At 40.1% G+C, this 17,009-nt stretch overlaps 1 protein-coding gene across 15 annotated transcripts in view; it reads right to left on the bottom strand.

Moving 5' to 3' along the window:
* Window positions 1–17,009, bottom strand: part of fam184a (family with sequence similarity 184 member A) — a 167,870-nt gene that overhangs the window by 72,304 nt on the left and 78,557 nt on the right. For 10 of the 15 annotated variants that reach the window (XM_037750663.1, XM_037750661.1, XM_037750672.1 and 7 more), the window contains 7 exons: window positions 15,683–15,817; window positions 13,209–13,367; window positions 9,759–9,998; window positions 9,405–9,488; window positions 8,155–8,406; window positions 3,486–3,621; window positions 2,401–2,582 (listed from right to left, as the gene is read on the bottom strand). In XM_037750663.1, the coding sequence (XP_037606591.1) occupies window positions 2,401–2,582; window positions 3,486–3,621; window positions 8,155–8,406; window positions 9,405–9,488; window positions 9,759–9,998; window positions 13,209–13,367; window positions 15,683–15,817 (1,188 nt within the window). The remainder of the gene's footprint in view (window positions 1–2,400; window positions 2,583–3,485; window positions 3,622–8,154; window positions 8,407–9,404; window positions 9,489–9,758; window positions 9,999–13,208; window positions 13,368–15,682; window positions 15,818–17,009) is intronic. The other 5 variants (XM_037750668.1, XM_037750664.1, XM_037750667.1 and 2 more) reach the window with 1 other exon arrangement.

The raw sequence follows: 17,009 nt of genomic DNA, 5'->3' as shown, positions 1-17,009 counted from the left end.
TTTGCCTAGCGGCTGGTTTGGCACGCCCCCAAACATAGCTAAACATGTACAATGGATTTGGCCTTTACCAGGCATTTTAAAACCAGTGAGCATCTGGCAGATTACTGAATACATCATACATTGGCAACAACATGAAAAATACTTTAATTTCCCACCAGGGATGATATTGCTGTGCACTAATTGCTCCAAACCAGGGGACTGTTTTTGGGATTCTACCAAGAAGCGTCCATCAAGCTGGTCAAACTGAACCAGACTGCTGCGTTGTCATATGGCCAAACAAACCCGAGGGGGATAATAGGAACGACAGGGCATGAAAACATCTTGGGAGGTTAATTTCTTCTTTTGCAGAGAGAGAACAAGGAAGAAAAGGCAAGATCAAAAAGTATAAAAGAGGAACAGGAAACGTTAAAAGGAGAGAAGAGAAAAGAAAAGCCTCCCACTAATGAAATGACTTTTACAACAACGTTCTATAATTAAGTCAGACCACTAACATTATCTGAAATGTTCTTTCCCTCCCAGCTTGCTAATGTTGCTTATTTTCAAACACAATTAATCCAAAAATCGCTCCTTAATGCAACGAAGTTGGAGAACACATATAACCAGATTTGTTTTTTTAGGTTAGAAAACCCCCAGCATTAGTACTCTCACCAACAGCCAGATTACGGCGAGTAATCCAGGCTAATCTCAGAAATCAGCTGAGCACTGAGGGACGTTGCCGCCGCCATAACAGGAAGGTGCCGTAAAGTTTAAGTGGTGCGAGATCTCCTATTATCCAGAGGAAGACATTCAAATTCACAGCAGCGTCTCTCAGTGGGAGAACTCTCCCAGCTCCCAGAGGATTACACTGCACAAATGTCAGAGATAAAAGGACGGGAAAACACACATGAAGCAGCAACACTTGACATTTACCGTCGGCTGTGGTTGGTCTGCTGACTACGCTGTTCCTTAAATCATCTGACCTTTAAAAAGAGGAGCAGCTTGTGTGTTTTTTTTTAAGTCTATAAATGCAGTGATCGACAGGTTTGACACTTTCAAAAGTTTGATGATAGCGGGTCCATTTTTGCTCTTAAGCTTTTAAACTTTGTGGCATACATCTGATTTATTTCAACTATTCTGCCTGAATGACTGAAAAGAAGCGCTTGGGGGTCCAGAACGATAAAGAAAGACAGGAAGAGAGAAAAAAAGTGGGAGTCTTAAATGCATTTTACAGCTATATGCTCATGTTTCACGCAACATTTTGTGTTCTCCATAGGGCTGTCAAAGTTAACACAATTTTAAATTTGTTTTAACGACACTAATTTCTTTAACGCATTAATGCAACTTGCAATTTTTAGGTTGTAGTGGGCACAGTTTTAAAGCTAGAGCGAAGATACTGTCATCAAACCTAAGAAATCCATTGGTACCAACCATGTCATACTAGTGTAGCTTTACGGCTTGTTTCAAACGCACATTTTGACGAGCTGTGTGTATTTCTCCGTATATTGAGCATTTTGATACTTTCATAGTATTTATATATCACTTAAACCTGCTTCACCTTCAACCTCACTTTTTACATTATGGGACCTTTAAGGTACATTTTGAACAGATAAAAAGAGTGAGATTAATTTGCGATTAATCGTGATTAACTATGAACAATCATGCGATTAATCGGGATTAAATATTTTAATTGACTAACAGCCCTAGTTCTCCATAAAGGACTTCTTGAAATAAATCAAGGATACAAGTCAAATAGTCCTTTTACATCTATAAAGACTGGCTTTGGGCAAAACATCATTCTCACCAGAGTACACAGGGAGGATTACTCTGTAAAGTCACAGAAATGTCAGCGTTGCGAAACTAAAATAAATAAGAAAAAAGGAAATACCAAATCGAATTGAAGAAATAAATCAGGTTTGGGGCAAGTCAGTATTAGAATTGCTTCATAGCTCCAACAAATGGTCTTTTATTTTTTGGGGCTTTTTCTCTCCAAAGGGATGACTTTTAGGGATTACTGAGGAGTTAAGGTCAAACTGGAAATACAGAGAACACAAGCTTCCTACTTGAAATAACAAATCTCGTCTTTAATGTGGCAATCCAGCTTCTCTGAATCCGAACTCGTGATGTTCAAAAAGGCCAATGTTAATACATTTTGTGGTCTCTTAAACTACTAAAACCCTAAAATGCATGCTGATCGCTTCCTTTGCGTTTTCTCTGTGGTAAAAATTCACTTGTTTTTTATGCAAGGACGTATTCTCCAAAATATGAGCACAGAATTTTGACTAACTTTCTGTATTTGAAGGATGAATCACGGGTCTGGAGCAAAGTCTAACAAACACTTCAGTCACAGCATCTTGATGGCTTATTGGTTATTCATAACCGGGTTATTCCAGTCTGGAGTGAATACAAATCACACACACGCACCTTCTCCAGGGACTGGAGCTGTTGTCTCTGTCTTTCGTCCAGTGCCTGGCTCTGGCTCTGCAGGGACTCCCTTTCTTCTTCCATCCTCAGCACTTTGTCCTTCAGCCGGCTCCGCTCGTTGTCCAGGTCCCTGATGGCTGCCTCCTGGGTCATCTGGGTGGCCTGCAGGCTGCTTATCTGACCTATGACGGGACAGAGGCGACAGACGTGATCAGAATGGAAAGAATAATGTCATCTGCATATTGTCATTCTTGGAGGTTTCTTGGTGATGCTAAAAAAAAACGGTATCAGCAAATCTAAACTTCTTCTGACTTTTGTTATTGGAGTAAATTTGCTGAATTACCATGTTGCTTGACCTCATTCTTTCACCCTGACATTCTGTTCATGTCATTTCTTGCTTATTTATTTTATTTGTCCTTTATTTAACCAGCAAGGACCAACCAACCAACCAAAGGAACCAAATACAACCACTGGTCCCTTTAAAGTTTAAATAAATGAGCAGCTATGATCTGCTCTAGATGGTAAATATGACATATATTATGTATGTATAGTCATAGTTGCATTCACCTGGATGTTATCTGTCTCCCTCACATGCAAACAGCTCCAGCGGAAAAGGATGAAGTATTCTCATTGGGCACGAGAACCTCATAGGAGCTAATGGGCCGAGCATAATCCTGCACTAAATTGCTGCTATTGCTCACACATTTCAGACAGTAATATTTATGCAATGTTGTTACACAGAGTCCTGACGGAAAGACATCACAAGATATTAAATCAGATTCTAACATGCAACAATTTACCCAACATGAGTGCACACAAACACACAGCTTAAACTGGGCATAATTGATGTGAGAAGGGTTTCTTCTGCCTCAGAGGGACTGGGAATACCATTAGCTTGGATATATGCAGCATTACGCCATTAAAGTGTTCCAGGCCATGATGCCTCAGACAAGATGAGAGGAGCTGTTAGTGGATATGTTTGATGTGTTTGCACGACACTTGGAAGAGTCTTGTGGGTAGCGTGGGTGCAAGTATGAACCAGCATAATGAATACCAGTCCATGTGAGAGAGGAGAAGGGTCTTACTGGCTTTGAGCAGTATTTCGGTTGCTTGCTGCTGAACTCGGTCTCTGGCTGCCTCTAGTTCACACTCGGCTTCCTTCTGACGGATCTCCACGATTTCTGAGTTCTGGGTCACCTCGTCCAGCTGCTTGGTTAAGTCCTGGAAGGGAATCAACAGAGAATAGAGGAGAGGAATGTAAACTCTGTTAACACGTAGAGCGGCAGCCATACCTGACTGACATGAGAACAAAGTCACTGAAAACCAGACCGCTGTTTAAGTGAACTGATTGATGTACATTCCTGTCCATCAACGAGTAAAACCATGGAGCAAGCGAGCACGACTATAGAGACAGTGGCTTTAGATGTTGGCACTGAAAATAAAACTTGGCATTGAGAAAAAAAAAACCCTGAACTGAAAAGGGAAACATTGGCATTGAAACACTTGTATTTGAAAAAGTTGTATTGGCACTAAATTAAGTATTGGCACTGAAAAAATAAAACACAGCCGTTAAGAGAACTCTTTCATCAAGCTTCCTATAAAAAATGAACGTAACACACTTGTCCCTTTTTTGACCATGCACTTACAATCTTATTAAATGATTTTATTTTTACTTTTTTTTTTGCATTGTTTTTCAATGACAATCTTTTTTCAGTATTTTTTTTTTTTTTTAATGCCGACAGTTTCTATTCATTTAAACCAATACCTAACCTGCATAGCATAAGTTAAACTTTAACCCAGTCCAGTTCTATGTGAGAAAAACATCTGTCTCTTTGAAGCAGTTAAAGAGACAGAGCAGATGAATGTGAGTAGAATAAAAATGGGGGGTTAAAAAAAGGGTTAATGGTATGAAAAAAGCACAGAGCTTGAGATGTGCAAATAAAATATACAGCTGCTGGGATGAAGGAAACATCCACAGGCTCTTGATTAGTAAGTTCAACTTGAGTAAAAAACCTGATATGTTTTTATGTTATAATTGCATAAATTGTGGGTGTATAATCTGCAGTGAGTTTTCAGACATCTTGGACTGCCGTAGCCAGATTGTCCAGAATGAAGCATATTGGTAGCATATTACTAATACCGAGGATCAAGAATGTAAATGCTGACTGCTGCTCAATTAATATGAACTAGACTTCAGGGAGGGATTTGATGCACACGCACGCATGCACGCACGCACACACGCACGCACGCACGCAGGCACACACGCGCAGTACAGTAGCTGTGTGATTTAGCACTCTGTAGGAAATCATGAGGGGCAATTTCACATCTTTCAATCCCATCAAACGGTCTGCCTCAAACTTAATTACTGCTGCTGCGGCTAAGACAAAGAAACCTCAGTGTGATAATAACCACTGAGGAGTCACACACAAATTAGATGTGATGTGTGTGTGTGTGTGTGTGTGTGTGTGTACTGATTTCCCTGATGAGCCCAAAGCAGGTAGCTGCACTTTGTGATCACTAGATTTAGATAAGACATCCATAAAGTGCATGTGTGCGTGTTTTGTCCATCTTGTACACGTTTGTGAGGTCCGATTTAGGTTTAAGACCTTGACTGTTACAATTTTATCGGAAAGTGAGGAAGTTTTGTCCGTTCCTCACTTCTTTAAAGGAACCAACACGTTCTCATTCCAACTCGTCACATACCGCCGCTTTGTCACACTCCTTGGCGTAGAATATTTTAGCAAAACTGTGTGGAACATCGACAATCCAAAAACGTAACTTTTTCCGGCTTGTCCAGAGATGTTCTGTTCCAAATTTGATGACGATTGCTCAAAATTTGAAAGAAAAGCTTGAGCTCAACATTTGTCTGGATCTACATAATCCAGGAAAGGAAGAATTTTGTTTCTGAGATTTACGATTTAAAAGTTAAATTCCAAAACGTAAGGTTCATTGTTATAGCGCCACCATCTGACCAAACTGCACCATATTCAACACTGCACTCCCTTGGGTCCCCAACAATACACCCCGCCAAGTGTGAAGTACATCGGATGAACGGTTCTCGAGATATGCGACGGACATACCCACATACTCACAGACAAAGATTCCTGGCTGTATAGTTAGATAAGACCATTTGTTCCTATTGGAAATGTTAATCTTAATACAAACATACACTTCTATTTTTTTAAATGGTAATAAAGTAATTCTTAAAACACTTGGGCACTGTACTTTTTATTAAACATTGCTGAAAGGGCTAGAAATAGTCTAATCAATTATATTTCTGTTGATTTAAAAGCTCAAAAAAGGAGTCCCATTGTTGCCGGCATTTCGTCATTACCTCTGATTCACCCCTCGTCATATTATATATACAGTAAAATAAATCACACCCACAGAGTCTCTCTTCTGCCAGTCATCCTTATTGGACATGGCTGAATCCTGCATTGCCATTTAAATATAAAAGGCCTCGAAAACTGTGCTCTGTAAAGATTTATTGTTTTATCCTGCTAAAAGCTTCCCCCCACCAGCCCAGACAGGCTTTACCTGGGACTGAAGTATTTAGTCCAAAGAAAGTGACAGCAGCAATTTAACATAGCTTCAGTGGAGTATTTCACTTGGGGGATAATTTGTAATTTTTGGCGTGCTTATTCCTACCGACGCTTGTGAACAGTCCGCGATTAATTACGTCTGTCTCAGTTACTCCAAGCGATCATTTGCTTGCATTTCTCTGGAGATTTGCCCACTAAATCATAAGCTAAAGGAGGATGACAGAGAACACTGATGCAAGAAGCTGTAGCATCCTGACACCACCTACGAGTGCTTTCCACCGCGTTGAGTCGATATTTGATGCTACTATTTCTACCCATGAAGTATGCCGGTACAGTAATTACGCCTCCTGAGACTAGGGAACATTTTGATTTGATGCATCATTTTAATTTTCCGGAGTGAAAAGAAATTTAGTGTCTAAAAATGTCACTGTGCTTGAGCAAAAATGCTACCTTATGTAAACCCAATGATTATTAACCAAAGGCAAGAGGAATAATGAGATATAAGATGTGTATTGTTAACGATCAAAACAAAGATTTAAACATCTGCTGTGAGCTAAATTAACATCTATTGTCTTCACAGCAGGAGTTGAAGGATTAAGGGATACAGTATGTCCATAGACTGCGGCTGTTATTAAGAGATTAATGTGATATTACTTTAGTAACAGTACAATATATCAGCTGTGTACTGTATGAAAGACTAAAAGAAACCAGATCAAGCTGTTTCTACCCTCTGATATCTGTTTTCCTGCCCTGAATCTTGTATCATATGAGAGAATCCAGAGGAGCTGTCAAGTGAAGTTGGTTTCAAGCTCTCTGCTCTGTTGCTCTGTTGTCGTCTCTTTATCTGGGTTACAGTTAATTGCTCTGAAAACGAATGAAATGATTAACTCCAGGCACACCAACCACTGCTGACCTTGATCATATTCTCAGTAACGCTGAGACGGAGAGGGAGGGGGAGGGGGGGGGGGGGGGGGGGGGGCGACGACCCCTTCCTGTCTTCTGAGCAATCAGTGATAATTTCATACAAAACTTCACAGCATATCATAACAACAAAACAGACCTACTTAACCAATTCCCCTGGAGCATGTGTCAACTCTATTTTCAACGGTGGAGATAATATGATGCGAGTCTACTTCCAAAGGCCGTACAGAGCTCAGAAAGTAGAAAAATGAACACAGCGTTGCTGCTTTTGCCCTACACAAAATGCACGTTGTAAAACTGCCAGAATGGTACAGTAGGATGCAGGGGAACGGACACTTACATGTCGGGCTATAACGAATAGTTTGAAGCTTCATTCCTAACGTTGACATTCAAATTCTAAATCTTCTTCAGCTTTATGCTAAATGCAGTACCTGTGAGGGTTCCTGGACAATATTTGTCATTGTTTTGAGTTGTTAATTGATTTCCAATAATAAATATATACATACATTTGTATAAAGCAAAGATATTGACCCACTCCCATGTTGATAAGAGTATTAAATACTTGACAAATCTCCCTTTAAGGTGCATTTTGAACACATAAAAAAATTTGTGATTAATTGCGATTAATGGACTATCATGCGATTAAATATTTGAATCAATTGACAGCCCTAGTATTATACTATTTGTAGAATTAGATTCCAATGGTGGTTGCGTAGGATTGGTTCCGACTCATGTGATCCCAACAGTTCCAGTAACTCAAGGAGTCAAAATGTATTGAAAAAAGATAGATCTAATCCTTTCCAACTAGTTTTTATCTAACTAAATATTCTGCTTCGATCCGTATTTGTTGGCATTTAGCCTTTCAAAAGCTACATTTTCACTGCAGTCAAAAATTGGTTTGCTCTCCAGCTTGCCACACACACACAAAGGGAGGCTTTTCCATCTTTAAAAAGCTCTCAAAGCACACTCAAAGTGTTCTCTGCTATTTTCTGATTTCACATGTCTGCTGACTTTTACAGTGATAAAAATCTGGATATTTAATGTCTGTACAGAGGGAAATAGACATTTCAACGTTAAACTGTCTCATTTTCTCTTCATCTCATTTTCATCCCATATACCTGTTTTGTTTTATACACTTATTTTATCATCTACTGTATTCCAGAGGACACATTTTGTAGGCTGTCCATAAAAAACGGCATTGGAATACGGCCAATCCTAGACTTTATTTGTCTTCATAGTCCAGTTATGGTGTGTGATGTGTCTGAATCAGCTGTTCGGGGTTCAGACTCACCTTGACGTCCCTGTCAGCGGTGTTGAGCGACGCCTGGAGCTTGTGGGACTTCTCCCGGTTTTCCCGGGCTTCATTCGTTACCCTGGCCAACTCGGTCCTCAGTTTTCCCAGGGTTTTCTGGAGCGCCGCCTCCTGAGTCTGGAATTCCCGCCGCAGCTCGGACTCAGTGCGTTTCCATGCCAACAGGTTGTCGGCAGTCAGCTGCTGAGTTCTCTTCATGGCCTCCAGCTCGCGCTCGTAAAAGGCCTGAGCCTGAGGACGGAAACAGACTGGTGTGAAAAAACACCTTAATCCAAACAGATAACACTGCTCTTTATTTGACTTATTTGCTAACTTTGACTTTTCCCTCTTTTTTTTTTGTCTTTATGAAAACTTGGAAAACATTTTGGACGGTTTGAAAAGCTTCCTCATCAAAATGCAATCTCATGCAAAAATAATCAACACAAGTGAAAGCTGAAGCCAGATTGTCTTGGCTGACAGTGTTCACTGTCAGTGAGGAGGGATTTTTATTGAAATTAATTGCTTATAAATGCAGTGCTTAATTCGTGCCTTTCGCTCTACACAAATATGCAGATCACAGCCTTCACCTTCAACAAGGTCAACATAATAGTGCATAAATGTAATTTTTCAACCATTACTTACTTTAGTGGAACATAATTTACTTTGAGCAACAGTTTGGAGTTATTCTTTAGTTGTAAAGTTAAAACAATTCAAGTAATAACAGATGAGACATTTACATGACAGCGTTAATATAACCCTTAAACGTGCAGTACGCAGAATGTTTCTGGCATCATTGGGCAAACGTAGTCATTTTAAAGCCAAACCAAGTAGTTATGTTGCGTTTTTTGTTTTGTTTTGTTTCAATTTACAAGGTTAACCATGCGTTTAAAAAGGTTTAACACTGCAATCATAATCCTGGAGAAAATATGTTCCCCTCAAAACATAATTGAGAATGCAGATTAGTTGTATGGGAACGGAATTTTGTCGGAGACAGGGTTGATTAGAAAATACATTTGCATAAATAGATGCACATTTGCTGAACTTTATCATCTGATACTGTACAGAACAAAGTCCACCATCATGCATTTATTAGGTTTATACATAACTGTATTTACTTTTATGAAATATACCAGTGTAGACCACTGCATAGATGTAATAAGAGCCTAATAATCCACCCTTAAAGTTGTCAGAACACATCAACCAGGTTGTTTGCAGTGTGTGTGTCCTCTACAGTGGCTACAGTACTGTACCTTGCTGAGTTTGGCCTCGTACTCCTCCACCAGTCTCTTCTTGTCCTGTTTGAGTTCCTCCACCCGCTCCGTCAGAGATTCCACCTGTAACACGTCAGCACAACATGAGAAGGAGCGCTCATGTTCGGTGGAGTTTGGAGAAATCAAAGAACAGATGGTTGTCTTTAGTGGTTTGGTGCAGAGAGATAAAGTGTTTCATAGCAGGGACCTTACATGTATAAAGTGTTAATTCACTGACAGTTAATAATGTAGTGATCACTGCTGCCCCACTTTCTTCTGGTCGTCTCTGTTGTGATTTAGTTTGTTGCTTTGGCTTTGATTCCTGCTCTACTTTTGCAGCAGTTGGTGTGTTACCTCGGCTTTATGGAGATGCCCCAGTTTCTCCTGGTCTTTACTGTAGTTTGCGTTGTGGCTCTGGTGGCTAAGGAGGAGCTCCTGGACCTCCTGCCTGTGCTGGCCCTTCAGGTCCTCCAGAGCGACCCTCTTCTCCTGCTCAAACTGGGTCTGGGCCTGGCCGAACGTACGCAGCTTCTCCTCGAAGGACCGCCGCATCTCCTCCACCTCCCTCGACATGGACACCACGCGCTGCGTGTGCTGCACAAGAAGACAGAGTTCATATGTGGGTTTGTAGGCGTATTGCACTGTGGGTAAACTTTCTAAAGAGCTCTAAGCCAGGTGGCGATGTTCCGCCTTGGGGGAATTTGACCTTCTGGCTGCCAACCTGCCTGCGATAAATTAGCTCTGAAAACCAGCAAACACATTGAACACAAACACACCATCTGAACAGTTAACAAATATAACAAAAAACATCATTTAGCATTTTCTTCAATCAACCAAGTACATATTGATACGGATATTCAATACCAATAACTTGGTCTCTACATTCACAGTTTGTATGCAAATGATAAAGGCATCTCTTGGGGCCAGATTTACATATACAGATTCACTCCTTTCATTTAATTTGCGAGCACAGTCTGAAATTGGCATTTCATTTACGAAGGCAGCAGATAATTACACAATCAGCGACTCGTGCTAACTACTAGGTGCAATTTGTACCTGAACACACAAGCTCAAAAGGTTCACTCCAGTGGTGAATTGTGAGCAACAGAGCCCTAAACCAGCTCTGAGAGGATTTTCTGATACTAAAATTGAACTATTGATAAATGAAGTTACAGACACACAAGCTGGCATTCAGCAGTAACGACTCTTATGAAAACACGAGTACAAACACACCTTTAAATAGCCTCAGTGCTCTTTCTTCGAGTGTCACTCAAAATCATCCATCATCCATTCCCTTGTACCACAACAGAGCTGCACACCCTCTACCCTCTGTATAGAAATCGATACAGTAATGTCATCCGTCTGTCTATTCATCCTGTCGACTAGCGTATCGATTAGTAACAATGTTCACTGTCCACGCACACACACACACACAGGGAGAAGGTCATACACACTGGCTGACTTATACACAATGGGCATCGTGCAAGAACTACTTGTACGGATGGAATCGTTCTTAAGTGGCTTGTACGAGTGATTTAGGAGAACTTGTTGCATTCTTCTCGTATTTAAAATTTCTTCTTAGGTACGAACACAATTTACGAGTGGTCCATCTGAAGTTAGGAGCGTTTTCTGAATCTGACGTGGCCACTCGTAGGAGCCCACAATACGAAAAAAGGAAGTTAAGATAAGAATACAAAAATGGTCTTGCATGAGGCCCATTGTGTTCTCCTGATGAATAACATACCAGGCAGAATCGTGGTACTCCTCTGCCACTTACACAGGATAACAAGGAGGGCTGTTCCATTAGACAATCATTATACTATTAACTTTGGTTTTAGAGAGTTTTACTTTATGGTTATGTCCCCATCAGTGGGAGTTAACATCCTTATTGCTGCTATTGTTAGCACAGTTAATATACTACACACAAAGATTTAGAATGGCTGGGGGGTGAGGTGCTGCGATGCAATTTGACATTTACCAATCACATGCATGGTTTATCAAGTATGTTGTTTCAGAACCATGGACAGCACTGTTTGTAATGTGTAGAGAGTGTATGTGCGTAGGTGTGACACTGTCCGTTGTACTGAAATGAACTGGAGGAGATCGATAGGACACGGTTTCTTAGTTTGGTTTCTTCTGCTTGCTTTTCATGGTTGTAAAGAGAGAGAGAGAGGGAGAGATTGTTTTTGGAAACTTTCATGCCAATAAACACACTTTGAGTTGAGACCGCAATCTTTAACACCCTCCTCAGTCACTTCACCCTGGCGCCTGGCCTGGGTGTCGGACTAAAAAAGTGTAACTACTCAACAGTAGTTTAATATAGGCCTATGTCTGTTTCAATGCATATTCCCCCACCCCCTCCGCGAGCCTTGAAATTATGCCGCCCCTCCCCCCCTTGTTCAGATGCATTCTGCGGCCCATGGGGAATGGTATACGGAACAAAACATACAACACAGAACTGGTGGAGAAACCAATTTACACTTAGTCACTTCATGTGTCTTGGGATGATTAGCTAATCAACAAAGCCAAGTGTAAATGTATCCACCATGTTGAGGTGTAAATGCATCCAAGAAGCATCTGAGGCAGATTGAAATTCAGTTGTTCAAACCACCTCGGGAGGTTGACACACATTCTATCCAGATGTTGATGTTGGAGGTGTAAATGCATCAGTCTTTCTAAGACGCACATGTAATATTTAATCCTCTCTCCGTACTGTAACTACACCAGTAAACAAGATGTGGAAATGACTCACAGGGTCTACCCACTGTGATACCGGCAGTTGGTTGAGGTTGCTCTGAAATTACTCTGAAGTTATTCCTTATTTCATTAAAGTGAGCTGTTGCAACGTTTATCTGATCTCTGATCAGTGCAATCACTGAACCATCTGTGTGGGTATCATCCATGTGTTTGTCTTCATTTATGGCATTGCTATTACCACCCTGATGTGCATGTAGCCTGCAAATCGAAGACCAAGATGGATTGAAATCATATTTGTGTCCTAAGATGCATATATATTTGGCTAAATGTAAACAAAAGTGTATTAAATCTCATTTGGATTTTATCTGGATACAAGACACTGGAAATAACAAGTGAAAAAGGGGACCTGAAGGAGCCCCTGATCACTACTACTATAATCTAATCACAATATAAACAGATTTAGCACTAACATGTAGAATCTGTCAGGACTAGATTTTGGTATCGGAATCGTTCTGGTTTCCGTTTGTAGTCAGAGTAGCATTGACCACTCACGTTCAAGCAGGCTTTGGTTAAATGCCAGTAAACAGTCCATGTAGAGAGCAAAGGAGGCAGAACGCATTGGCTGAAATGCAATCTCTGAACCCACCGGCTAACGTCTGACGATGATTTCGCTTTTTATTGGTTTAAAATTAGCTTGTAAACTGGCTACTTGTGAAACAATCCGGTCGTACACGTCGTTTCTCAACTCTCTCAGCTCCAGTCTCACATCTCAAGTTGCTAATCGGACTGTAAACAACCGGTGCACGGAAAAGGAAGTCTTGGCCCGGATAACCACCGGCTACATCGGATGCCCAAAAATATAACCCCTTGCCCCCAGAGGCTCATCCGTCGTCAGGCTGGAGGGAGATTGCTAATACTACGCAACACGTTAAATATCCAGACAAACGCACAGTGGTGATGCTGAAAGACAAGAGAGACTCTCCAGCCTCACAACAGGAGACAGAAACAGACATTAGTACTGATTACCTGCAGCTGTGACTACTGCAGCATCACACCCACACACACACACACACACACACACACATACTGCATCACTCCTCTGTCTACCTGAGCCTCGGTGCAAAGCTGCATGTCCTCCACCCTCTGACGGTAGCTCTCGAACTCGGCCAGCGCCTGCCTCTTCATCCTATCATGGAGCTCCATGGACTCCTCCAGAGACTGGATCCGCCTCTTCAGGTCCATCTCATCGCTGATCTTGCTCTTGTACTGTTGATTTAAACAATAGTATTTGGAATCCGCATCCGATTGTGCACCAAAACACACATCATCGATCATGGGATGGATGAGACTGATTATGTAGACTGAAATGTTCAATGTTGTGCAATGTGAAAAACAAATCCTCGAGAAAAAAATAATGGTGCCTGTTCACGAGAAGAGTCCATATGAACACCCCCCTCTTGTGGTATTCGATCTTTCAAGTGGAAAGTTTCGAGTTGTGATGTGTTTGTTGACGTTGTCAGAAATGGCGGAGGTCATGGAAGTTCATTTTTCGGTGCATAATAAGTGAATACATTGTAATTTTAGTCTTATATTGTTTTTCTCCGTAATTTTATAATAGGTCTGAGGAAAATGTTGATATTCCCAACTGACTAATCTTTTTCCTCTGTCATTATGCCTTTGCATTTTCTGCATTATGTTACTCACTTGTTAGCCTCTTTAGCTTCTAGACGCCAACAGTAACGTCAGTATTGCCGTTGCTTAGCAGCGGCGTTCTCACGACTTAACCACTTGAACGCCAAGCATATCGTGTACACGACTTCCCACGTTGAACACAAGCTCACGATTTTCATCTGAAGGCAGCATAAGTAACAGTATACAGTAACAAACAGGACAGAATATATAATAATGGTCTCCTTGGCGATAGTAAATAAACACCATGGATTTCTAAATTAGATTTGGCCTTGATTCACGAAAGTGAAAAATTGAAAGATTAAATAGGTAAATTCAATTCATCATATTTCATTACACAACACTGAACCTTCCCTCCAGGCAGACTATAAATGTCTGTATATACAGTATGTGTTCAGCTGTTCGAGGTTTATTCACATTGCTGTCAGTGAAGCAAGTAATTCCCATAAGGAAGGAGAGATGACATATAGACCTAAATAATGAATATTCAGTTGATTAAATATTGATGAGTTCGTTTTGAATGTGATCTCGGTTCTCTGGCTCTCCAGTGGAACAGCTGTCATGTGATAGTGAGCAGCTGCACCACAGAGAAGTATTGTAGTTTAGAGCAGCTATAGATGGCTGTACGATGCACAATGAAACCATCTCATCTTGACCGCCTGACCTGAATGTGACCGCGGTGAGTTCATTTCCAAAGAGTCCCCTCGGCTGTTTAAATCAATAGTCAAATCGAAGCCTACTCATGCCAAAAGAGCACAAATCTTTGCTCCACTAATTAATCTATTTAACCAGAAAAACATATTAATAACTCATGAGTTGTCAATCAATCTAAAGCAGAAATTCTGTCAAATGTATTTACTTAATCCTCCCAGGAAGCAGTTATTGATTTAACATGGCATTACTTATTTAACTCGATGTTTATTTACACCCAGTGGTGGAAAGTACATTTCAGAGGCAAATACTGTGATTTTTACTCCACTACATTTATTTGATCAATTTAGTTACTAGTTACCTTACAGATTCAGATTATTACTACAAAATATGATCAACAAATATATGATATATTATTAAAGATTAAACCTTTACCAGCTGCATCATAAAAGTGATATGTACATTAATATATCAATGATAGTATTACAACTATATATATTATTCTGAAATGGGACATTCTGCATAATGAGTACTGTTACTTTTGGTACTTTAAGTAGATTTTAATGTTAATACTTTTATAGAGCTGCAACGATTAATTTATTAATAGATTAGTTGTCAACTATTAAATTAATCGGCAACTATTTTGATAATGGATTAATCGGTTTGAGTCATCTTTTTTAGAAAAAAAAAGTCCAAGTTCTCTGATTTCAGCTTCTTAAATGTGAATATTTTCTGGTTTCTTTACTCCTCTATGACAGTAAACTGAATATCTTTGAGTTGTGGACAAAACAAGACATTTGAGGACGTCATCTTGGACTTTGGGAAACACTGATTGACATTTTTCACCATTTTCTGACATTTTATAGACCAAACAACTAATCTATTAATCGCGATTAATCGAAAATGAAAATAATCGTTAGTTGCAGCCCTACTTTTGTACTTTTACCTCAATAAAATTTTGAATACAGGACTTTTAATTGTAACAGAGTATTTTTACACTGTGGTAAAACTACTTTTACTTTAGTAAAAAGATCTTGTTTTAAGAATACTTCTTCCACCACTGCTTCCACCCTCAAAACTGCTTTTTCTCTTCAGTTGGTATCCTGTGTCCTTCTTACATTTAAACTGTACATCCACCTAGAGAATGTACATTTTTATGACATTTCTTAACAACGTAGGACAGATGATATAACTCAGAGAGCATTAACTTCATTTAAAAGTCAGTGTTTTTAATTAATTACATTAAATGTAAAGACCTGTAGTATCTTCTCTCTGGTCTCGGACAGAATCTGCTGCACCTCCTCCTCATGGGCCTCCTTCAGAGTGGCGATGGCCGCCTCGTGCTCGTCGTTTTTCGTGTTCAGTGCATAGATAACCTGCAACGGAGAGGAGAGAAACCCATTAGCTCTTAGACATGTTCATAATCAGGAGTTATTACGGTATTAAAACTGGTGGGAGACCAGCTGCACCTCTCGTAGCTCCGGTTCAAACGACATGGACTGCTGTGTTGTTTAAAAATTAAAGTGGAGACTACAAATGAAACAGCAGAACGTCATAGCATGAGGTAAACTAAGGAAATATGAAGATTAAAGGATGGTTGATATTGATATTAATGTTCAACACCTTTAAATATATTCTTTGTAGGATGGAGAAGCTTCTCAATCATCATAATGAATTTTACTTATGCGCAATAGTTGGTGCTCAAAGTTTAGAATATGCACTATAACACACCAAAAATGATTCAAAGGTACTTAAAGGGCAACGTCAGTATTTTTCAACCTGGACCCTATTTTCCAATGTTTTTGTGTCTAACTGACTAAAAGCGACAACAATTTCCAAAATTGGTCCAAATTGGCTGTAGGCGGCAGCTGCTCACAGGCTGTAGTGTAATCCTATTGGGGCAAGCTGACACCGTCATTTACGTGCACTAAAAGTGCTTGTTTTTGCCATGACAGCCTCAGATTGTTATTATAAATGTCTGACATTATGGAAAGAGTCTCGCTCAAGGAGAAGTCTCGTTGTGAAATCTGGTGAGGTGAGGTGATGCCGGAAGACAACGGTGGAATAGTGGAATACATCCACGGTGGAAACGCGAGTGCCAGCCGGGCAGAGTTTGTTGTGTTGGAGTAAAGAAAGCATATCTTAGTGTTATCTAAAAAAATGTAAATGTCATGGCTGAATCTTTAGATGATTTCTGTAGGGTCCTTTCCATAATGTTGTCAGACACTTAGACACAAATAAATGGGAAAATAGGGTCCAGGTTGAAAAATAACGAAGTTACCCTTTAATATATGGCTACATTGGTGCAAAGACGTAATACGATTTCACTGTTGTTGGGCAATGCCAGAAAAACATTTGTCACACTATTACATTTTTTTCAAATCAGCTTACAGATCAAATGCAATGAAGACATAAAGCAGGCAGAGAAATGCAAATTACTGCCGTATTATGTATAATGCTATTGCACTGCAAATGAGCAAAGCTGACAAGTAAATGAGCTGGTACACAGCTGCATACAATATATGCAGTAAAAACCTTCCAGTGCATTCCTGGATGCTTCCAGTATTA

Source organism: Sebastes umbrosus, chromosome 18 (genome assembly GCF_015220745.1).
Source record: "Sebastes umbrosus isolate fSebUmb1 chromosome 18, fSebUmb1.pri, whole genome shotgun sequence".
Classification (NCBI taxonomy): Eukaryota; Metazoa; Chordata; class Actinopteri; order Perciformes; family Sebastidae; genus Sebastes; species Sebastes umbrosus.
The sequence above is the reverse complement of the archived record's forward strand: the minus strand, read 5'-3'. Positions and strand labels throughout refer to the sequence as shown.